Source organism: Mytilus californianus, unplaced genomic scaffold (genome assembly GCF_021869535.1).
Source record: "Mytilus californianus isolate M0D057914Y unplaced genomic scaffold, xbMytCali1.0.p SCAF_10, whole genome shotgun sequence".
NCBI classification, from domain to species: domain Eukaryota; kingdom Metazoa; phylum Mollusca; class Bivalvia; order Mytilida; family Mytilidae; genus Mytilus; species Mytilus californianus.
The window spans coordinates 66,348,403-66,374,735 of NW_026262582.1; the positions used below are offsets into that span (position 1 = coordinate 66,348,403).

The following is a 26,333-nucleotide window of genomic DNA, read 5'->3' on the forward strand; positions in this document are numbered from 1 at the left end:
TGAAAAGGGAACGGGATTGTAGTTAAGACATAAGGAACATATCCGATATCATCTGTGAAAAGGATATTCCATAACGGTCAACCAACTAGTGATGGCGTCCGTAAAATTTACAAAGTGATGATTTTAACTTCACCATTTGGAACTCTTGGTTTAAAAATGAAAATTCACAATTGGGAAGCCGAAATCATCTCTTTTGTCGTAAAGTTTTGTTTTCAAACGACCCTCATAGTCAATTTCTAGATATAAGTCATAATCAAATGGCAAAATCAAAAGCTCAAACACGTCAAACGAATGGATAACAACTGTCATATTCCTGACTTGGTACAGGCATTTTCCTATGTAGAAAATGGTGGATTGAACCTAGTTTTAAAGCTAGCTAAACCTCTCACTTGTATAACAGTCGCATCAAATTCCATTATATTGACAACGATGTGTGAACAAAACAAACAAAAACAAAAGGTAAATATGTCACAAATAAGGGTAAATAGTCTAATTCGGTAGGTCACATCGTGAAAAGGGAACGGGATTGTAGTTAGGACATAAGGAACATATCCGATATCATCTGTGAAACGGATATTCCATAACGGTCAACCAACTAGTGATGGCGTCCGTCAAATTTACAAAGTGATGATTTCAACTTCACCATTTGGAACTCTTGGTTTAAAAATGAAAATTCACAATTGGGAAGCCGAAATCATCTCTTTTGTCGTAAAGTTTTGTTTTCAAACGACCCTCATAGTCAATTTCTAGATATAAGTCATAATCAAATGGCAAAATCAAAAGCTCAAACACATCAAACGAATGGATAACAACTGTCATATTCCTGACTTGGTACAGGAATTTTCCTATGTAGAAAATGGTGGATTGAACCTGGTTGTATAGCTAGATAAACCTCTCACTTGTATGACAGTCGCATCAAATTCCACCATATTGACAACGATGCGTGAACAAAACAAACAGACACAATAGGCAAAATTGTCAAAAATAGGGGTAAAGCAGTCAACATTGTGTTATCATCATAATCACTATAAAAACAAACAAATGTAACGAAGAAGCACAAAATGGCATACATCAAATTTAACATCCTCATTTTGCTTATATTATACGATTTTTTTTATCTATGTAAAATCCACCCATCAAGGATGGAAGGTTTTAAGTACTGGCGTAAAATCGCGCGTTTGAAATTTGCACAGGTAGACATAAAATAATTTTGTCGTTCAAAGTATGAGGGGATACATAAATACAGAGTCACGTAAAATGGATATCACAAAAAAAACAGACTTAACAGTAAATGTAATATTAATAAATAAAATAAAATATTGTGTGGTACAAAGTATGACGATATACATAAGTACAGAGTCACGTCAAATGTATATCACAAAAAAACAGACTCAACAGTAAAAGTAATGTTAATAAATCAAATAATTGTGGCGATCAAAGTATGATGGGATACATAAGCACAGAGTCACGTCAAATGAATATCTAAAAAAAAACAGATAAAAGAATACTATAACACGTTATTAAGATGATAAACAACGTCAGTACGCAACATCTATACTTCAAGACCATCGTGTATTATTTGTGAAGTTGATACGGAATATTTATCAACAAGTTCTTGGTACCTTCCGATGAACTTTTTTAGAAAAAGGACGAGACGTTCTTTGACATACCTCTGGTTCATCAACTTTCTGCTCAGACACTGGTGACGTTTTACAAAGTCTGAGTAGGAGCTGCAAATAAAGGCAACAGTAGTATACCGCTGTTCGAAACTCATAAATCGATAGAGATAAAAACAAATCCGGGTTACAAACTAAAACAGAGGGAAACGCATCAAATATAAGAGGAGAACAACGACATAACAAAAACACAACATTAAAATGTAACACACACAGAAACGAACTATAATATAACAATGGCCATTTTCCTGACTTGGTACAGGACATTTAAAGAAAAAAATGGTGGGTTGAACCTGGTTTTCTGGCATGCCAAACCTCCCGTTTTTATGGCAACGTCAAACACAACACCAAAACGACAACATCACATGACAGGACCACAATGCAAATAAATGGGAGAACATATAGGACAAAGAAACACACGAATAATAGCTAGCAGAAGGTACTAGGCTTAAAATTCAATACGCCAGACGTGCGTCTCGTCCACACAAGACCAACCAGTGACGCCCTGATAAAAAAAGTTTGAAAGCCAAAACAAGTACAAAGCTGAAGAGCACCGAGGACCAAAACTTCCAAAAAGTTGCGCCTAACACGGACAGGATTTTCTGCCTGGGACAAGAACATCCTTATTATTTAGAATAATTTATAATTTTGCAAACAGTAAATTTTATAAAATGACTATATAATAGATATACATGATAAAACCAAAGTGGGGACTAACTACAGAATAAAAACGGATACATTACATAAAACAACTTAATCCAACATATAAAAATACACAGCCGAGTTAGCTAAAGCCTCAACGCACAAAGTGACGTCACATTTGAAATTCTAAAAAAACACACAAAATGACGTCACATATGAATTTGTAAAAATATTTCCCAAAAATAAGATAGGATCAGGATTGACCCAAGACCAGATCTGCAATACTGCCATTACATTTATTAATAACAATGAAAATTACAATATTATTTAATAACAAATTGTGGTAGTAATTAGATAACTAATTGTATCATCCAGCTATGTCAGTGTTTCCTCAGAATCAAACCGTAAACCAAATATATCGTATAAATTTCGTTGAACCAAACTAAAATCTAATAAATGAAGGGGGTGATTAATTATCTATACCATAACACACAAATATAACAGAAAATATGTTAAGACATTTTACAAAATCCGACGAGAACAACAAATATAACATCAAAATTAAATACATGAATTTGGGATAGAAAGGTACCGTGACACGTCTTATAGCAATGCGGTTTCACACTCAGCAAAACAGTCACAATCGGGAATAAGTCACGTTCGGTAATTAAAAGATCAGACGACGTAATGACAAACCACAATCTAACACGTGGTAAAAATGTCCTTAGTTAGTTTTGACAAAGACACATCGTATGGATCAACCAATTGGTGATGGTGTCCGTAAAATTTACGGAGTGTCATTTTTAATCTGTCCTCCTCATAACTTTGTTGGAGCAGTTTCTGCGTAAGGAGCACACTCCTGTATATGAGGTCCGTATAGTGTGAACAAGCTCTTGAATACCAAATAAGTTTGGATATGTATATCCCATATGCAGGTGAAGTTGGTATATTGCTACTAAGGTGGGGGAAATTGATAATTTCAAAATTAAAATCGTCTCGTTTGTCATAGATTCTGGTACTGAGATGACTGTATGTCAAACTCGAGGTATAAGTCTAACAATGAGGCGGAGGAAGCTGTGTCTGTTGTTTCTTTAATTTCTAGTTCTGCTGGATATATTAATGGAACCCAATCAGAAAAGTTCGGATTGTTAATGGAAAGAACATCATCAATATATCTGAAAGTGAAATTAAATAACCTGGCTTCTTTGATCTTCTTGTTTTTGACAAGTGTCTGAAGGAACTCCGATTCATATGAAAATAAGAAGAGGTCGACAAGGAGAGGCGCACAGTTCGTTCCCTTTCAACATCAAGGGCAAGATTAATATACAGGACATTATGAAATATCTTGCAATAAATGTCTTCAGAAGGGGCATAAATATGCACAATGTCCGAACGATTGGGTGTATCGTCAATGTCATAAAGAGGGACACCGGCAGGCAGAGTGTGATTCTCCTCTTAGTGAAGTTGATGATACACATGACCAAAATTCAGATGGCGATGAAGCTGGAGTAGAAATTAAGAGCCGCAATCCCAATCTGTACTGCAACCAAACCAAAACGCAGTCCGCCAAATATCTATTGCTCCACTACCAGACATCCACAAACATAAATACCAGTGACGATAGCAAAAAAGATAAAAAAAAAACCCACTCAATAGCAGAAGATACTCAAGGTGAAAAAAATAAAGGGCCTAGAAAAAAAACGGGGATAAGAAACCCAAGACGAAATACACCACAAGGAGGTATTAGCCAATATTTCCATGGAACACCTGGTAATGTAAACCCTGAAAATCATACGCCTACAAATAAACCAACAAAAGAAATGCAACGACTCCCACAGATGAATACCACAAACGTACAGGTCCTGCACAAAAGAAAAGTAAAAAGTAGTGCAAGACTGTATCATAGTATAGATGTATCAAAATTATGCATTATAATATTTAAAAACCAATGTACAAAATGTATATAAGTTTTATTATTTTTATTATAATTATTGAAAAAAAACAAAAACATGAATGTGATGTGATTATAGATTGCATACATCTAAAAAGAAATGACAAATTGAAAGTCAAATATATGTTTGTTGTGAAAAAGGAAAATATTCCTTCCAGTCACTTGTTATTATGGTACATGTATGCTATAAATAGCACAATAGAATCTGCTTTTTCTGGTAAAAACACTATTCTTGATGTGAAGTTAATAATTAAGCACTTCTTCCAACATCTACTTTTCCTTGTGAAAATAATTCAAATATCCACTGAAAACACATTTATTATAAAACGTGATAGTATGTCTCACCAGTCTTCGCTATGCACAAGATGTATAGCAAGGGAAAGTCCAATTCTATTTTTAGTCAACGACTGGCAATATATAGTAACACGTGTTTACACAGTACTAGTATTCCTAGGTAAATCCATGAATAATACGTGCAAATTTCAAGTTCCTATAACACATGGATTACAAAATCTTACAAATCCACTATCACATAAATTTTCGATCAAACCAATTGTAAACTTCATGTGGTATTTAAATTTATCACGTCAGTTCGATGAGGTGAAACTGTGTCAACCTATTATTAAAGTCAAGGTCGAACATCGACTGAAACTAGATAATCAAACAACAATTATTACATTGTCACAATATTATGAGATACACATTAAAATGATAATTTACAGATTGTATATGTATCACTTATATAATGATATATTTTTTATTAAATTAACAAGTGAACGTAGAAGGTGTATAATGTATAGATTTACAAAAATACATATTGACTATGCATTTATTAATATTATGTTGTTAACATCAGATTTGAGTAAACACTGTATTTTCATTATGACACTTATGACAAAAAATGAGTTAAACTATACATATATGTTCATTGTATTGTCAGGGAATAGGATCAAAAGACAAAAGACAAAGGCTTCATATGTGGATCAAGCATCAACATTGTAATATTTTATTTATACAAGAAAGCCATTTCACTGTTAATTTAGAGAAAGATTTAAATGAAGAATTCAGAGGTGACATATATCATAGCTATGGTAATTCACAATCAAGAGGGGTGTCAATTTATATTAATGAGCAAATAGAATATAAATTTATTGATAAATTTCAGGACAAAGAAGGGAGAATGATTTTGGTTTACATAGAAATTAAAGATAGCATGTATACTTTAGTGAATATTTATGCTCCAAATTTACCAAAAAACAGAAATGGTTTTTTTTTTCTTCAAAAAAGTAAAGGATATGATATCAGAAAATAGTTTAGGAATGGTAATTGTTGCTGGAGATATGAATGATACTCTATCAAATATTGACAGAAAAAATTACAGCACAAATAAAAAAAACACAAAAACCAGTTAACAGTTTAAAAAATCTAATTAAAACACAAAAGTTGATAGAAAACACAAACATTGCAAAGAAAAATATGAAAACATCAACTTTACAAACAAACCAGTGAAATGTTTAGGAATTTTTTTCGGTTGTAACAAAAATGAATGTCAAAAACTTAATGCAGAAAAGCAAATTGAAAAGTCTGAAAAGTTTATCAAACATTTGGATAAAAGACATTTAACAACGATAGGTAAAATAACAGTTATCAAATCATTGATTATACCAAATATTACCTTTTAAGGATGTGTTTCACATATTGAAAAAGAATATATTGTTAAATTTAAAAAAAAATATTTATAATTCTTTATGGAAAAGTAAAAGAGAAAAGGTTTAACAGAACAGTACTAAGCTTTGGTGAACAAGACGGGGGTTTAAAAATGATTAACATAGATAAATACATAGAATCTATCAAAATTGGGTGGATCAAAAGGTTAATTACTGGAGATCTAAAAAATTGGAAAATTATTCCACTATTTTATTTTAATAAGTTTGGAAAAGATTTCCTTATCTTTCACACGAATATTGATAACACTGATTCTATTCCAGAGTTAAAGAAGCTGCCAGAATTTTATTTGAATATAGTTAAAGCATGGATAACTTATAAAAAGTACAACAGCCAAAAAACTTTAGATCTATACGTCAAGAATTTATTTGGGGAAATCATTTCATTAAGATAATAAATAAATGCCTTTTATTCCAAAAATGGATAAATAGTAATATTATCTTTGTTAATGACATCATTGATGAAAATGGTATTATAGAAGAAATGTTATTTTACTAAAGCTTACAATAAAAAGTAACTGGATGTCAGAATTTTTCCAATTAAAGAAAGCTTTTCCGAGAGAATGGTTAAAGATTTTAAAACAGGAAAACTCAAAGAAAACTAAAGTAAAAACATCCTATGCAATACATATTAATATTAATTGTAATAAAAAAGAAAATTTAGAAAATGTAGACACCAGAAAAATTTATAATATATTTACTCAGAAGGACATTGAAATACCTGTTGGTTTTTAAAAATGGAAGACAATGCTTAACATTGAAAACATTAATAGTCTTTCGTGTAATATGTTTAAGTTTGTTCATCATTTTTTAAAAGATAATAAGTGCAAAATTGTTACACTTTATTTTACCTTGTAAAGTTTTATTGAAAAAGTGGAAGATCTGCGATATTTCAAATTGTCATTATTGCAACACCACAGAGGATTATGATCACATGTTTCTTAAATGCCACTTTCTTGATTATTTCTAAAGTAAAGTAAAAAAACTCCTAGAAAAACTGAATATTAATAATAATATTCTAACATTAAAAAATTTAGTATGGGGTTATAAAATAAATGATGAGCAATACTATGAAATTAATTATTTGATTACAATTATAATGTTTTTTGTATATATAAGGCAAATTATATGTCTGAACAGAAAACAAAATCTTTAGATGTATATTCTGTATTTAAAGCAGAATTCATGTACAGCTACAAAATGCAGGCAACTAGTAAACATACTAAGAATAAATGTCTACTTGATAAAGTTGTCAAATTGTTGTAATAATTTTTATGTTTGAAAATGTATAATCTAGCAAAAAATAAAAAGGAAAAGGTTAATAAAATATGAAAATTCTAGATCCGGAACTGATTTAGAGAAATAATTTTACCTATCACCGATAAGCGTGGTGGATAACGGTATTTGTTATCCTCAGTTTTTTTTATCGTTAAAAAATGAAAATATTTACATACTAATTTATTTCAGAATCGAAACAAACATATTGAAATTTTTACCTGTGAATAGCTTATATTAATCATATTTAAATCACTATTAAAACTGGTAATTTCCAAACCAGGAAGAGATATCAATACAATAATAGGAAATCGATAACGGAAAATGTGAACTATTTCCGGAAATTTTTTCTTTCCAAACAAGCTAGATGATACAAATTGATAAATAAGAATTTCATATATACTTATTTATTTACGATTGAAAATGAAATATTTATAACATAGTTCAGATGAATTGTAATGTATTATTGATAAACAGAGAGAAACCCTGGATTTCTTGTAAAAATAAAGAGACCCTTCACTAGAACGCTGGACTAGTGAAGTAAATTGTTAACAGCAAGCAATATATTGCTGAATAAAAAAAAATATATTCTTTATTTGAATTATTTTTTTTTTAATATAATTTGCAAAATCCAAAACAATTGATGCACTTTTAACAACGTCAAAGGAGTAGGCAACAAAGCCTCTTTTTGCCCAAATATTAGTGAAAATTAAAAGTTTCAAAATATATTCTTAAGTTTGCCATAACTACACTAAGATATAAGGTGTTCACAAAAAAAAAAAAAAAAACAATTTCATATTTAACGAGTTACAACAGCAACTTTCCGTGTTATATATTATGTGAATATTTTGTATTTTCTTGTTGTACACCAATTTTTACTATGAACATAAGGAGATGTGGAATGATTGCCAATCAGACAACTATCTTTAAGGTGGATCATCGGTATGGCTTCCTCCGATAGAATGTTCTGATACTTTGCCAAAATATAGATTTTATCATGCTTTGTTTTCAATATCATAATATAAAGTACGGGTCACTGTGTTATCTGTCAAACTACAAGGCGTGAAAAATTGTCTAAATGTGCATATATTATTCATGAATAAACACTTTATAGCGAATAAATAGACAATCAATGAGACAAACTTTTGAAATTAATTATGCGAAGATAGGTTTTTTGATATGCTTTAAGAAAAGAAAAATATAAATGGTGTCACCAAATTTGTTTTCTTGCTACACGTAAATGGTAAAAATTTCTTTAAAATTCATATTTAGAAATTTTACTGTTTCGGTTATCTCCCCTTAAATGGCTTAATTGAAAAAAAAATGTATGTGTTAGAACCTCAACAAATATTTGGTATTTGTTCATGTTGTTTAAACAGTATGAATAATGCAATAAATTACTTATTTTCTATTTTTAAATAAACAGACTTGCACATTAATTGCCAATTTGTCTCAAAATTTTTTTTACTCACTGCTCTTCAACCTCGTACTTTATTTGGCCTTTTTAACTTTTTTTTTATTCGAGCGTCACTGATGAGTCTTTTGTAGACGAAACGCGCGTCTGGCGCAAATACAAAATTTCAATCCTGGTATCTATGATAAGATAAATCTTAAAAAACTCTTCTGAATATTTTTTGTTATATTTTCTAATAAAGTTATCTTTATATGATGTTAAATTGATTAGTTTGTTAAAGCAACACCAGGCTTGTGCACTCTTTACATATTCTAAAAAAAATACATAAACTCATCAGCACAACATTTTATATTATCTACATAGGTCCTTTTCACAGATACAATTGATGAATTATTTCTTAACTATTCTTACATTGTTATTGTTAATTCCTGGTTATGAAATTCAAATTGATGAACGTTTAATTTGATTGTGATGCTTTTAATTGCAGATTGTCCTCAAAAAGTTTTACAAATGCCATACACTGTGATTTGAAGGCAATATCAAGTGGTGTCTGACCTTTTGAATCACACAGTGTAATATTTGCATTCCATGCAAGTAATAGTTTAATAGTTTCAATATAACGTGTATAGTTGTCCTTATACCAATAGTGATCCTTTCGAAGGTAATAGAATGAAAATTTTTGACAAGCCACATGTAAAGGTGACTGTCCTCTTTTTTGTTCACACTGAGACACATCAGCCTTATTCTTCAGTAACAGTTCTACTATATGTATGTGTCCGCTATGACAGGCCACATACAAGGGAGATTCGTCATTTTGATTACAATTGAGGATATCAGCTTTGTACTGCAATAACAGTTCTACTAAATCTGCATGCCCCTTTTTACAGGAAACATACAATGGAGATTCTCGACAACTATTACACTGAGAGACATCAGCATGTTTCTGCAGTAACAGTTCTGCTGTATCTGTATGTCCTGTTTTACATGCCACATACAATGGTGAATCTCCCCACCTGTCACACGTAGAGACATCAGCATTGTTCTGCAGTAACCGTTTTACTATATTTGTGTAGCCTCCTGTACATGCCACATACAATGGGGACTCTCCACAACTATTGCACTTAGATACATCCGCATTTTGCTGCAATAACATTTCAACTATATCTGTATGTCCGCCTTTACATGCCACATACAAGGGTGACTCTTCATAACTATTACACTTCGAGACATTAGCATTATTCTGCAGTAAAAGTTTCACTTTATCTGTAAGTCCTCCCTCACAGGCCATATATAATGGAGAATCTCCATGATTGTTACCCTGATTGATATCAGCATTGTACTGCAGTAACAGTTTCACTAAATCTGTATGTCCTCTTTTACAGGCCACATACAATGCGGACTCCTCATTGCTGTTACATTGATTCACATCAACATTGTACTGCAGTAACAGTATCACTATATCTTTAAGGTCTTCTTTACAGACCATGTACAATGGAGACTCTCTCCTACTGTCACATTGAGAGACATTTGCATTGAACTGCAATAACAGTTTCACTATATCTGTATGTTTTCCTTTACAGGCAATATGCAATGCGAAATCACCATTATTGTTCATCTGAGATACATCAGCATTGTACTGCAGTAACATTCGCACTATATCTGTATATCCTCTCTTACAACCCACATGTAAAGGATACATTCTATTCTTTTCACACTGAGAGACATCCGCATTGTACTGCAGTAACAGTTGTACTGTATCTGTATGTCCTCCTTCACAGGCCACATACAATGAAGACTGCCCATATCTGTTACAATAACGTATGTTAGCATTGCTTTCTAATAACAGTTTTACTACTCCTGAATGTCCTCTTTCTGATGCCTCATACAAAGGTGACATGTCCTTTTTCTCTGTGTCGATCACATTACATTTAAGATTAATTATCAAAAAGCGAACAATATCTGGGTAACCTCTTGATGCTGCTTCCATTAAAGGTGTTGTATAAAAGTGTGTTTGAAACAAATATTCATGTTTATCAGCATCAATTTTTATTTTGCAACCTAATTTGTCAAGCTTTTTTAATACTGATTTTGCATCATGACTTCTTCCAAAAAAGCTGATTAATTTATCAATAAATGACTGATATATTAACTGGTTATTGCGGAATGTACTTGTGATGTCACTCTCTTTTAAGTCACATAACAGTCTTTCAAAGTAATCTTCTTCTTGGTCTTTCAATAGTACAATTGAATTACCATTTTCATTAATATCTGGTATAGAGTCAAAGATGAAATGATCCCGAATAAATACAGAAGGAGCATATTTGATAAAACATTCTGTAAGGTGCTGTCCACAGATTACGGCTGCCATTTTATAGTTTTTGTCATGTATGATTCTATACACCTGGTCCTTCAGTTTTAAATATGTGCCATGTAACGTCGAAAACCCTGATTTTAACGAATTTCTATGCATTTCGTTGCTTAAGTTTATGTCAAATACTTTAACAATGTCTTCAAGTTTGTTCTTGTTCTTTTCTTGAACTGATCTTAATTTCAGCCAATTTGTATTGAATCCATCATCAAATAAGATACACAGAGCAAGAGCACAACATTGTTCCTTGTTTTCTTTAATAATGTTCTTTATGTTTCTATTAATCCTGTCCAAAGGAGCAGTAAAAAGTTTGTCGACTTCTTCCGATGTTTTGTTTTGTGACAGTTTACAAAGCAAGGGAAAGAAATTATGGTTCTCAAGGACGTGTTTCAGTTTCACTTTGGCAATAACGTCATCTGGAAGGTACGTATGCAACATAAGCATTCTTTCCTGTTGTAGCAAACACAACTCTGATGAGAGTAAATTGCATTCATTTTGCGTGAGTAATGCAATACGTTGAAATTGGGGTTCTTTATATATATGCAGTCTACAAGAAATAAGTAATTTTGGACTTGATACCTCTAAAACAGTGCCATCATTTGTTTTTGCAACTTCTTTTTCTCGAACAGTAAATATTTTCTTCATCTTGTCTGCAAAATCTCTCCATATCTGCAATGTCTGATTGTTGATTGTTTCTTTTCCACAGATGTCATCAACAACAAAGACTTGTTTTTTGTTTTCATCATAATAATTTATAATGTCTATTGGCCCCGTTAAAACCGGTATTATCTCATATCTAAAACTGTCACGTAATTGTAAGGCAGCATGGTGTATGTTTGAAGATTTACCACAACCCAAGGTCCCTGTCACAACAATACAGTTATTTAAGGATAATAATCCTAGTATGTGATGTGTTGCTCTGATTTCTACAAACGTAGTTTGGTCTTGCTCCCATTCTCTTATTTCTCGTCTATGTTGAGCTACAAAGAAACGAAATAATAACAACTGATGTTCAACTTTGTAAATATAATTTTGACCATAAACTGAAGAAAACAATGTATATCTGACTACAAAGAAGAAATGCAGTTTCATTCTAACAAACCTCTTTTTACATAAAATTGAGAATGGAAATGGGGAATGTGCCAAAGAGACAACAACCCGACCATAGAGCAGACAACAGCTGAAAGCCACCAATGGGTCGTCAATGCAGCGAGAAACTCCCGCACCCGGAGGCGTCCTTCAGCTGGCCCCTAAACAAATAAGTATACTAGTTCAGTGATAATGGACGTCATACTAAACTCCAAATTATACACAGGAAACTAAAATTAAAAATGATACAAGACTAACAAAGGCCAGAGGCTCCTGACTTGGGACAGGCGCAAAAATGCGGCGGGGTTAAACATGTTTTTTGAGATCTCAACCCTCCCCCTATACCTCTAGCCAATGTAGAAAAAAACAAACGCACAACAGTACGCACATTAAAACTCAGTATAAGAGAAGTCCGAGTCCGATGTCAGAATAGGAAACAAAAGAAAAAAAACAAAATGACAATAATACATAAATAACAACAGACTACTAGCAGTTACTGACATGCCAGCTCCAGACCTCAATTAAACTGATTGAAAGATTATGTCGTCATCATAATAATATCAGGCACAATCCCTCCTGTTAGCGGTTTAGTATTATACCGTCATAAAATATATGAGAAGAACATAACCCGTGTCATGCCAACAACTGGTTTTAGAATAAATGTGTTAATTCCGATGCAAAGACCCTATAAGTGAATCAATATTAAAGCCAAAATATGCAATCTTTAATGAACTGACAACAGTATCGTAACAACATCCCTTCTTAATAAGTCTGTTTAAAGGTTTTGTTAGCTTTTGAGGTGAAGACTGACATTTTTGTGCTTTGTAAAGAATATTACCATAAAAGATTGGATGTGAAATACCCGAACGTATAAGATGTCTGCATGTTGAGTTATATTTACGAATGATGTCCTTATACCGATGATAAAATTTAGTAAATGTTTTGACTAGTTTATGATATCGAATACCCTGGTGTAATAATTTTTCAGTAATACATAAATTTCTCTCACTAAAATCTAATACGTTGTTACATACACGAGCGAATCGTACAAGTTGAGATATATAAACACCATAAGTTGGTGACAAGGGAACGTCACCATCTAAAAATGGATAATTAACGATAGGAAATGAAAAATCATCTCTTTTATAATAAATTTTTGTATTAAGCTTCCCGTTAATGATATAGATATCAAGATCGAGCAAAGGACAGTGGTCATACATACTGAAGTCGTCATTATTGAGAGCCAATATATCATCCAAATATCTAAAAGTATTGTTAAATTTTTGTATAAGATGTTGTTTCGATGGGTCTTTGCTGATTTTAGTCATGAATTGTAACTCATAACAATACAAAAATAGGTCCGCAATAAGTGGTGTACAGTTAGTCCCCATTGGAATTCCGATAACTTGACGATATACGGAATCTCCAAAGCGAACAAAAATGTTATCAAGTAAAAATTCAAGGGCAGATATAGTATCAAAGCATGTCCAATTGACATAGTTCTTTTGTTTGTTGCTACTAAAAAATGACCTAAAAGAGTTTGAACATATGTATTCGCATTCCGACTTTTTAAATGCCCATTTAATTAGGTGTGTGAATTTTTTCTTAATAAGAATATGAGGCAAAGTGGTATACAGGGTAGAGAAATCAAAACTTTGAACAGATTTAAAATCACCAATATATGCATGCAATTTATCAAGTACTTCCAACGAGTTTTTGACACTCGAAAAGTAATTAATTCCACTATTTTCAAAGGCCTTATTTGAACAATTTATTATCAGGTTTTTGATTGTACCAAGTGTACTAGTAAGTAGAATAGACAATTTAGTAGTGGAACAATGACTTGAAGACGAAATAAATCTATATTTGTAAGGTGATTTGTGTAGCTTCGGAAGCCAGTACATAGTTGTAGCTAATAGTTTATGTTTGTTACAGATATTGTTTTCTGAAAATGAAGTCAGTTGGAATGATGGTGAATTGGTGATTTCCTTTTGCAGAACCTCAATGTAAAATTAACGTCAAACTATAATGATATTATTAGCAGCTTTATCAGCAGGGACAAAAACAAATTCCTTGGCTAGTTCTTTTAGTTTATGTTTGATACAAGAAATAGGATTTTTATGGTTGTTGTTAAGAGTAAAATGTTCTTTAAAATGTTGTATACGTATATCAACTATCTTCATTACTGAATTAAAAAAAGAGTCCAAAGATTTTTTGTCAGCTTTTTCCCGTGTTATCCATTTCAAACAGTAAGCACGAAGTGAGTCGTGGATGATATTACGACACTCATTCCAATTAATAATTGACGGGGAACGATATTTACTGAGGAATGATTTTAACTCTCGGTCGCGAACGATGTTAAGGACTCCTGTTATAACATGGGAAATGGGGCCATAAGTGTATTCGGAATTACTACAATTACATGACGTAGGTGTATTTTCACTGATATTTACATCTTTACAGACTTGGCTATAATTAAACACAAATTTCCGGGTAGATTTCTTGTAAATATAACAAATAAGAGGGGGTTCAGTATTATCAAAATATCCATGAATTTGTTCATTTACAAAATGGTCGTTAAAAATACCGTTTACATTAACTGGCTATGTCTTTACGCTATTTGTCAGACTATATATATAAGATAACCTAGTATTAAACTTTCAGGTAATTAAAATATTTTATTTTGATTTTGAAATAAGATTGAAATAAATCATGTCGATAAAACATTCCATTGCATGAAATATAACTCAACTATGAAAAATGTGTGAAGGTGGACCACATCAAAGTCGAAGGTAAAATTTAACTATTTGCGTCTGCTTAGAATAAGAAAAACAAAGCCAATGAGAGGCGAAGGATACCAAAGGGACATTCAAACTCATAAGTCGAAAATAAATTGACAAGGCTATGACTAAAAAAGAAGAAGACAAACAGACAAACAGTACACAAAACACAACATTGAAAAACCAAAGACTGAGCAACAAGAACCCAACCACATACTGGGAGTGATCTCAGTTGCTCCGGAAGGGTAAGCAGAATCTGCTCCATCCGATTTTAATAAAATTGAGAATGGAAACGGGGAATGTGTAAAAGAAACAACAACCCGACCAAAGAGGAGAAAACAGCCAAAGGATACCAATGGGTCTCCAACACAGCAAGAAAATTCCGCACCTGGAGGCGGTCTTCAGCTGGCCCCTAAACAAAAATGTGTACTAGTTCAGTGAAAATGGACGTCACACTAAACTTCGAAAGATATAAATGAAGCAAAATTAAAAAAAAACATCCACATTTAACAAAGGCAAGAGGTTCCTGACTTGGGACAGGTGCAAAAATGCGGCAGGGTTAAACATGTTTTGTGAGATCTCAACCCTTCCTCTATACCTCTAAAAACAAAAACAAAAATAATTCGATATGTCATACTCGGGTGAAAGGGGACTGGATTGTAGTTCCGACAATTAGAACATATCCAAACTTTTAACTTTAAGTAGATAAATGAACCAAGAATTGCTAGGTCAATTTTATTACATGTATCATACAGACATGCCAATCAGACAGTATTTTTACATCATCCAATTTTGGGCAATATTATTGATGTGCTGTTCCTACAATGTCAACACATTCTTCACCCCCTCCCCCCTTTTGAATATCAAATGATCGTCCCCATATTAGCATGTTACTAAAGCAAACGAAGATACTAACTTATCACTGTAATAAAAAATTAATCAACGACCAGTGAAAGCTGAGTTCTTATGAACCATGTCAGACAGGTAATGTCTTGTTGTTGAAAACTTGAATGTTATCTAAGTGTCTTTTAGTTGATGCGTTACTGACTAATTGGTTTATATTAAAAAATGTAAAAAAAGACACCTTTTTTTTTAGTTTTGCATTGGCAAATGTAATTACTCGCAATAATACAAAAATGAAAACAACACTTTCATGCCTCCGAAGCGCTTTTTTGGATCAAAATTGATCAGGAACGCTCAAAATCGAATATTTGAAAGCTAAAGATAAACAACGAAACATTTCCAGAACTGTTTGACCAAAAAGGACCTTTAGATAACAAATAAGTTCTTTTAAGGTCAGCTTTGTCTGAAGGAGTTATATCCTTAGTTTCTTAATAGTGTCTAAATTTACAAACTGACAAACTGCGCTACTCCCAAAATATTGACAAATCAACCATGAAAAAAAAGAAGCGGAAAATGCCAAGGGGACAGTCAACACTAATAGCCGTAGAGAAACCGACATGGACATGACAATGAACTAAAACTTACGAAAAAAAAACCGAACAAATCCACAAAACACTACATCGAAAACTAAAGCTTGAGCAACATGAACCTCAGGTGTTCCGGAAGGGTAAGCAGTTCCTTCTATACTTATGACACCCGTTGTGTTGATCTTGCAAGTATAGATTCAGGGATGTTACTAGTGAGGAACATAGGTCGGAATTGAGGTTACGACAGATGTAACTTATCAGCGGCCATGTGTCAAACAGACATTTCATCAATGTCAACCAACTCGTGAGGGTGTCCGGCAAACCTTCCAAGGAACAACTTAACCACTTTGAACCTTTAGTTCAATAGCTTCCATGAAAGCAGCAACCCTTGTTCTTAAAAAAAATGATAGGAAACACAAGCTCTGGAATAGAATCAACTGGGAGGTATATACTACAGGAACAGCAAGAACGAGAGTTCACAATTGGGAAGCTGAGAACATCTCAGTTGTAGTAAAGATTTCTTCTCAACCAACCCTTATCGTCAGTTTCTAAATGTAAGTCAAGATATGATACAGACTGTTCTGTATCTATGAAATTTTTTTTTTAAGTTCAAGTTCGATGTTTCCAAATTTAGACTATTTAGAAGACGGGCACAATGCCCACGAGAAAGCTGATTGCTCGTTTAAAACACATCACCCAAACGTAAAAACTATGTTTTAAAGAAAACTGTCAATAATCTTGATAATGTCAGTTTCAGAGTATCTTTTATTTCAATCAAGTTTGTTTTTGTTTTTTCACAAAGAATGATTCATCCCTTCCTTAAACATTATATTTGTTTCTACGATAGCCGGCCTGTAAGAATAGAAAAACTGACTTAATTTTGATGTTAGTTGGTTTATTTGTGCTTCGTACCGATTTATACCGGGATAAATCCTACTTTGTAAAGAATCACTCTGATTCAAACAAAAAATTCTCTGAAACTGACATTATCAAGATGTTTGATTTCTTAATTGACAACATATTTGTTACGTTTGGAGGACGTGCTTTTCAACAGACTGTCGGAATTCCAATGGAACTTCTTAGGAAGAAAGATAAGAAGTTAGCAATATCCTTTAACTTTACGTTCCGCTATATAGATGATGTTATCTCACTAAATAATACAAAATTTGGTGACTATGTTGAACGAATCTATCCCATCGAACTAGAGATAAAGGATACTACAGATACAGTTACGTCTGCCTCATATCTTGACTTACATCTAGAAATTGACAGTGAGGGTCGGTTGAAAACAAAACTTTACGACAAAAGAGATGATTTCAGCTACCCAATTCTGAACTTTCCATTTCTATGTAACAACATACCAGCAGCCCTGCATACGGAGTATATATCTCCCAATTGTTATGATATTCCCGGGCTTGTATTTCCTATCATGATTTCCTTGATAGAGGATTGCTGCTCACATGGAAGCTATTAAACCAAGAGTTCCAAATGGTTAAGTTGAAATCATCACTTCGTAAATTTTACGGAAGCCATCACGAGTTGGCTGACCGTTATGGAATAACCGTTTCGCAGATGATATCGGATTTGTTCCTTATGTCGTAACTACAATACCCTTCCCTTTTCACGAATGTGACCTACCGAATTAGACTATTTACCGGATATGTAATAACACAAGGAACACGACGGGTGCCACATGTGGAGCAGGACCTGCTTTTCCTTCCGGAGCACCTGAGATCACCCCCAGTTTTTGGTGGGGTTCGTGTTGCTTAGTCTTTAGTTTTCTATGTTGTGTCATCTGTACTATTATTTGTCTATTTGTCTTTTTATTTTTGACCATGGCGTTGTCAGTTTGTTTTCGATCTATGAGTTTGACTGTCCCTCTGGTATCTTTCGTCCCTCATTTACTGAGTTAAGATTTTTGCATCGGATTTTTACAGGATGTTCCTATGTAGTGCTGTAACAACCCTGTCCAAGATAAGGGGAGGGTTGAGCGTTCAGATACATATTTAATATATGGTATGAGATCTTCTCATTGTTGAAGACCTTACCGTGACCTCTAATTACTTTTATGTTCTTTATTTGAACTCTGAAGGATAGTTTTCTCAGTAGCAACCATACCACATCTCCTTATGTTTATGTTAATCACAGACACATTGATAAAAAAAAAACATCAATTAAAATGATATCTATGCCATGCATACCTTACAATGAAATGAACTGATCAGATGAGAATACTTCAGAACTGATCTTACCATCAACACGATGGTGATGAATGATTAACAATGAAAAAAGAGGGCTTAGTCAAGTACAACTTTATTATATGGACTTTCTCTTTCACACTTTACTATGATTACAACATGTATTGATCTATTAAATGTATTACTAATTTGACTCGAGGTATTGAATAATTATCAAAAGTTAGCAATGATCAATGATCCAAGTAATGCCATGGTCAGTGAATTCCTGTCAAGAAGTATATACACTGTACAATCATCACTCTAACTTATGTTTTTTTTCCCGGTAATTAGCAGAAACGAAAAAAATAGATAAACCATAATGTAAATTGACAGTGGGTACACACTTTCAGTTTATACACAACACATTTTTAGTGAAAATTTTTATTATATAACATAATTCTAAACATCATTATCTAAATTAAATACCATTACATAACAATAAACATTTCTATAACTTAAAATGTTACATTATTGGCTTTCTTGGGGCTACTCATTCATTTAAAAATTTAACTTTTAAATTTTTTAAACCTAATAAAATACATGTAAATTGAAAATGTCTAATGGTCAAGTTATGTAAATACTTGTACAAAAAAGTTTAACATAAATACATAACTATGATGGGGAGATCCCTGCAGCAAACTTAACTGTATGAAATGTGACCTGGGGCGATCCCGGCAGGTGTGAGCTACTTGACTAGAGAAATTACCGACCTGTCAGGAATTAACCCATCTGATGTATTATTGAATTGGGGGAGTATAATACACTTTGAATTACAAAGGCCAAATGAATGAATTCATAATGATGAATGAGTGAAAGCCCCCAAGAAATAATGCCATATAAAAATATAAACTAGTTATATGAAAACTATGACAAAGACTCAAAGATACATTTATCATGATCTTTACAGATAAACTTCTTATCAGTCCTGCTGTATCTTAAACACAAACATCTTTTTGGACCATGTCTCAAGAATGACATCGAAACTGCTTATGTTATAAACAAGGCATAACTAAGTTGTCAAAATAATTAATAAACGCCTTGCATTAAAGTCACTTCAAAGAATGGAGGAAAAAGTTATACGACTCCCATTCTAAAAGTTTTTTTTTTCTTTTTTTTTTTTACTTATTCATGGTCACAACTGGTTCAAAACTGTTCTTTAATTGTTACATTCACTCCTGTTCTAAAAGAATCAGTCTTTGGTATTCTATTCTTTTTTACAAAAAGTAAAGTTCTACACTGGTATCAACATCACTGATCACTAGGCAATTTAAATTGCATCCCTAATTCCAGAAGTGAATATTTTACATCAAAAGGGAACCAACGAAAGCTGTTAAATTGCACAGTGTAACATTATCTATGAAACGTGGGGAAAACTCCTGTTGATAACAAGTTGTACACACACTGTAGGCTGATGTAATGTTGGCCTGTTCATAGAAGCCTACATGTAAGTTGCTTCATCTTTTCCATGAAAAAAAAGGTAATCGGTCGATCCCTGATGTGGTGTAGTTATTATGACAAGCAAATAATGATATCAAATCATAGCTATATATAATTGCAATTCTTTTTGGTTCTTTCAGTGTGTTATTAAGTATATCAAATGGTTCTCTCTGATAGTAGGAAGACAGTTCATGGAACCATGTATGCCCATATTCAGAAATGATACAAACTTGTACATTTGATACAAGTTTGTTGCGCTTAATGCTTAACAAAAGTTCATAGTAGCGTGACTGTCGTTTTAACACATTAATACTATGATGGCAGGAATCAAGGTATTACTTTCCTTTATATTCCGGTGCTATATAGTTCTGAAGTCTGCATCCAAATACGATAGGTTATTATATTTGTATCTGTATCTGTACCTGTATCTGTATTTTTACTGTAAACAAAAGAAAAGAAAAAACGACCTGGGAAGTCCCAGCAGTCCTACAATACTCCAGAGAGATATAAGTGGAGATCTCAGGTGTAGTGCAATATATATAAAGAGAATGAATGACGTAGTGCAATATATATAAAGAAAATGAACGACCTGTGGCGATCCAGTAGGTGTAGTGCAATATATATATGGAGAATGAATGACCTGGGGCGATCCCGCAAATGTAGTGAAATATATATAAAGAGAATGAATGACTTGTGGCGATCCAGCAGGTGTAGTGCAATATATATACAGAGAGAATGAATGACGTAGTGCAATACATATAAAGAGACTGAACGACCTGTGGCGATCCAGCAGGTGTAGTGCAATATATATAAAGAGAATGAACGAACTGTGGCGATCCAGCAGGTGTAGTGCAATATATATAAAGAGAATGAACGACCTGGGCCGATCCCGCAGGTGTAGTGCAATATACATAAAGAGAATGAATGATGTAGTGCAATATATACAAAGAGAATGAACGACCTGTGGCGATCCAGCAAGTGTAGTGCAATATATATAAGGAGAATGGATGACCTGGGGCGATCACGCAGGTGTAGTGCAATATATATAAAGAGAATGAATGACCTGTGGCGATCCAGCAGGTGTAGTGCAATTTATATAAAAGAATGAATTACGTAGTGTTATATATACAAAGAGAATGAACGACCAGTGGCGATCCAGCAGGTGTAGTGCAATATATATAAAGAGAATGAATGACGTAGTGCAATATATATAAAGAGAATGAACGACCTGTGGCGATCCAGCAGGTGTAGTGCAATATATATAAAGAGAATGAATGACCTGTGGCAATGCATCAGGTGTAGTGCAATATAAATAAAGAGAATGAATGACCTAGGGCGATCCCGCAGGTGTAGTGCAATAATCATAAGGAGAATGAATGACGTAGTGCAATATATTAAGAGAATGAACGACCTGTGGCGATCCAGCAGGTGTGGTGCAATATATATAAAGAGAATGAATGACCTGGGGCGATCCCGCAAGTGTAGTGCAATATATATAAAAAGAGAATGAATGACATGTGGCGATCTAGCAGGTGTAGTGCATTATATATAAAGAGACTGAATGACGTAGTGCAATATATAAAAAGAGAATGAACGACCTGTGGCAATCCAGCAGGTGTAGTGCAATATATATAAAGAGAATGAATGACCTGTGGCGATCCAGCAGGTGTAGTGCAATATATATAAATAGAATGAACGACCGGAAATATAATACATATTTATTACTTTTCTGTATGAAATGTCCACCTGGGGAGATGCCGGCAGGTTTAGAGCAATCTAGAATAGAGATATAAATACTGTGTGCTACTATGTGCTGAAATATAATACATATAAATACATATTTATTACTTATACTGTACGAAATATCCACCTGGGGAGACCCCGGAAGGTGTAGAGTAATCTAGAATAGAGATATAAATAATGCGTGCTACTATGTGCTACAATATAATACATATAATACATATTATTACTTATACTATGTATCTGCTGTTATTACATAGATATAAGAAGATGTATGTTTTGTTTATCATAGCAGTCGTTTTTAAGAGCTCATGTTCCTTGTTATTGTATATAAGCAACCCGACATTAAATAAAGATTACTTTCCTGTAATCTTTTCTAAGAGAACAAACAAACTGGGGAGATCCAAACACATTAAAATACATAAATAATACTTATACTTAACAAAGGCAAAGTTTCCACCAATACAATATATTCAGTTGCATATCCTTAAGAAGTGCAGACGTATATATGTATATCCTAAACGTGTCCTCGAATCTCCATGCTGTTCTTCACTCCCTGCTGCAGTAGTATGGTAAACCCCAATGTTTTATGTATGATCTAAGAGTGCCGACGGTGCTGTTGGACAAGTGATGATCGTGCTTGGAAGGACTTGCGGAATTCATATATAGTTGCAACGACTATATCTTGAACTACTGAATTCACACCTGTCTACTGATGATTACCGTATGACGACCTCTTCTTCTTCTTCTTCTGGTACAGAGTTGACCTCATACTTAAGTGATTTACTAATTCCGCTCGGTAAAAAAGGAGGCTTCTCCATTGAATAACGTAAATATATGTTCTTTGGTTAAATAAAGTCATAGGGTTGCTGCTGTAATATTTTGTCTACGTTGAGGCGAAAAGTTTCCACCAAAGTCAGTGATTCTGCAGAATAACCGTAACAGGTTCGTATGTATCATCTTGTATCACGATCACTGACTTCCCGAGCCTGGGCGGTAGGAACATGCTTATTCACAGACAGTGCCTGAAGCGTTGAAGAGCCGACACAATCGAATAGTTGCCTGTAGAGCTGGGAGTTGTGATTAGTACTGATGTAGCAGGAGTAGTGTTTGGAATTGTTGACTACCGCCGACAAAAGTAGTTAAAACTGGTCGACCCAAAACTGGCGGTCTTAAGAGTACGGGCAAACTTGTAATGATACTGTCATTTTTGGAATATTGTTTGACAAAACAGTTATTTTACTATTCAAAGCTGTAGATTTAAACATTGGACGAAAGTTTACACGCTAAGTCTACTAAATTGCCGTTCTATATCCCCATAATGTGCTATTGTTTACATTTTTGCGGTGCATTGTGGGATTGCGCACTTGTCATTTGTGATGTTACTTCTAACATGCTGTCATGGCCGCAGATTATGTTATCGACACTCGAAGGTTTTAAAAATCGAACTAAAGCCAATAAGCCATTCTCCTAGCGTTAATTAGGCATTTAATGTTCTTTGTTCTCAGCTCTGCACGAAGTCTAGTTTAATTCCAGTTTCGAAAGTTCTGGATCATATGGCGAAGGTCTTTGTTTAACTGGGCGTTACCCATGGCACACACTTGGATATGAGATAATTGAGGAGATAATCATTACTCAATCAAATAAACAATATCCAATCACTATTTCAAAGAAACGTATATCCATGTCAATTAATTGTTAATATAAGAATATTAAATAGATTTTCGAATATGGTTCGAAAACAATGATTAATAGCTGATTAAAATACATAGGATGCATGTGTTGGTAAGTTTGTCAATCTGATAACGAGGTCATCAATACACATACCCCCTCTAGTAGTAACAATAATAGAATCTAAAAATAGATTGAAACAGAGGTGTTTTTTTTATTTTTTTATTTCTAAAATCAAAAAAGCGAAAAGCGAAACACGGTTCCATCAAAGTTATGCGAAAAAGGGTATCTTGGATTCAACTTTTTTTTGTTTTCTCTTAAAAGTTTAAATGTTCCTGGTCATTGAAATTAAGATACATTTTATATTTGGCATTGGTTATAGACACACTGGATTGCCTGAATTATTGATTAAGATTAATATTTGCTTTTTTATCCTTTTATTCTCAACGTTTGGCTATAACAACGCAATACCCTGATTGTTAAATTTTACCACCATATGAATTAATCATTCAAATTATACAAGTGTGGACATATATCAGTGTGGATAGTTTGTTTGAATGTTTGACACTGTTTTTCTGACCCAATAATTCAGTTGATTTTTTCCAAAGTGTTCTATGTTAAACTGTGTCCAACAGTGACAGCCATCCTGAATATCAGACTAGTATCAACATTTGAGTTATATGTTTATTGTCATGGAGGAGACACTAATTGTACATGTTGCATGAATCACCAACTTATTCAAATTATACAACAAAATATTCTAAATGAAATTATGAAACATAATATTTTATTACATGATTACCAAATTTTATTAACAAGGGAGGTTTTTAAGAGTAATTCTTGGTAATCATCAAAATGGTGATGACATGTCACAGAATTGGTTCACACTTTGTAAAAATGTTCTTGCATTTGAGATCTATCAAAATGTATCGTGTTCCACATAAAATATCGTGGTTGCAATGACAACTACTAGGGCTTTTTATGTTTAATTATGTTTTGTAAAAAGGATTAGAATATGCGATAACATTTCAATGTATATGGTCACTAAGAGAAAAAAAAAAGAAAATTATGTTTGTTGTTCAATTGAGTATGACATATCTAAAAAAATGTGTTCAGTCGTATATATGATTTAGCAGTTATGTCAAGAACTTATCCCAAAAAAGTGTCAAAATATTAGCGTATTGGAAATTTGAATAAGAAGATTTGGTATGAGTGCCAATGAGACAACTATCCATACAAGTCACAATCTGTAAAAAAGTAAACAATTATAGGTCAAAGTACGGCCTTCAACACGAAGCCTTGGCACACACAGTACAGCAAGCTACAAAGGGCCCCAAAATGACTAGTGTAAAACAATTCAAACAGGAAAACCAACGGTCTAATCAGACTATCGTATGAATCGCAAGGAAATAGTTAAGAAAGATATGTGACCATAGTCCGGCACGTTTTTCAATTGTATGTCATAGTTTTGGTTTTGAATGCTCTACAACTTCGTATTTGAGCAGATTGATTGGTGAGTCTAATATATACAATATGGGTTACATGTAGATAAAACTCGCGTCTCGGATATAAAACTGAAAGTCGGCTATTTTCTGATGGGTTTTTACTTAATTTGTATAATTTACAGAGATGTGCAATGATTTCAAATGATATAACTATCCACCTGAAACCAAGTAACGTCGATTAAAGAAAGTATAGGTAAAACCCATTCCGTATAGTAAGCTATTAAAGACTCAGAATGACAAAATATGAAACAAGTTTAAAAGGATTTATAATAATATAATGAACCAACAAAACATATGACAAAAAGCAACACAATACAATCAATAAATTACAGGCTCCTGACGTGGGACATCATTAAAGAAACAAGTTTGTGAGCAATGCGTTCAAAGTGTACAAATAACGGAATAAACTTTAGCTTAAATGTTTTCCTGTTTAATTGAACTTTATCATGTTCATGCGCCAAGATTATTCATCCAATTTCCTGGAATTCTATTTCATTTAAATGTTATGAGTGCTTCAAGCTATATAGATTTTTTGTTTTATGGTCAGCATTAAAATAGAAATAACATGTCTGCAACATCTTTTTTTTCAGTTTCAATTTTCTTTGAAAAGCAGGATCTCATCTATGAGTGCACATGTATAAACCATATCAAAATCGGAAATGTGTTTACATAGGTCCCGACAGTAGTTTTGGCACTTTGGTATATCAAGGTGTTAGACAATTGGAATCAATTTAACGAGGCAATCACACCCTAAGAAATATTTTAGTATATATTGAGGCATTCAAACATTGTATTGCTAGAAAATAACAATTTTGTTTACAGATAAAATTCACATAATCTAAAAGTCTGTGATTTATACAATGTATATCACCTTGTGTTATAACTAAAACAAATCCGGCGTTGTATGTTTATATTCATATTAACCTATTATGTCTTTTTGGGTTGCTCGACCAATTTTGTCTCTATAACGGAATTATAAACAACTGTTATAGAAGTGGGATATGTTTAACCCACCATTTACTAGTATATACATGTAAGTTATAAGAAAAATAACTGATAAATGATTATTATATTTGGTCAAAACTAACTGAATGATTCTAGTTGAGATACTACTTGACATAACAAGACTATCATTAACATCTTGGTATCAATGGAATTTTTCTAACAATCAAGACTAGATAACATTAAAATGATCAAACCTCGAATATTCTTTGGAATATGATCTTCATCTTGTTTTTTCATTTCTGCCTCTATGCATTCTGAAATATTTAAAGTTAATCAACAATGTTACACAGCCTAAGTGATTTTAAATGTTTCATCCAAATAAAATCGACTGTCGAAATGAAGTTTGTTTTAAGTATAATTTCGCTCGACTGGTGAGACAAGCATTGCAG

The 26,333-nt window shown here is 33.0% G+C and overlaps 1 protein-coding gene and 2 long non-coding RNA genes across 3 annotated transcripts; 1 reads left to right on the forward strand and 2 right to left on the reverse strand.

Annotated features, from left to right (window-relative positions):
* Nucleotides 1–4,275: 4,275 nt before the first annotated feature.
* On the reverse strand, nucleotides 4,276–7,548 carry LOC127719028 (uncharacterized). The gene is made up of 2 exons (XR_007990112.1): nucleotides 7,490–7,548; nucleotides 4,276–4,914 (listed from the first exon to the last, which is right to left on the reverse strand). It is a non-coding gene; the product is annotated as an uncharacterized LOC127719028 (long non-coding RNA).
* Nucleotides 7,549–8,442: 894 nt separating this feature from the next.
* LOC127719140 (ankyrin-3-like) lies at nucleotides 8,443–11,190 on the reverse strand. The gene has a single exon (XM_052225164.1). It carries the CDS (start codon nucleotides 11,150–11,152, stop codon nucleotides 9,140–9,142), a length of 2,013 nt encoding a protein of 670 aa, XP_052081124.1. The 5' UTR covers nucleotides 11,153–11,190; the 3' UTR covers nucleotides 8,443–9,139.
* A 9,525-nt stretch (nucleotides 11,191–20,715) lies between these two features.
* On the forward strand, nucleotides 20,716–21,704 carry LOC127719016 (uncharacterized). Its single transcript, XR_007990101.1, has 3 exons — nucleotides 20,716–20,731; nucleotides 21,053–21,103; nucleotides 21,639–21,704. It is a non-coding gene; the product is annotated as an uncharacterized LOC127719016 (long non-coding RNA).
* The last annotated feature ends 4,629 nt before the right edge of the window (nucleotides 21,705–26,333 follow it).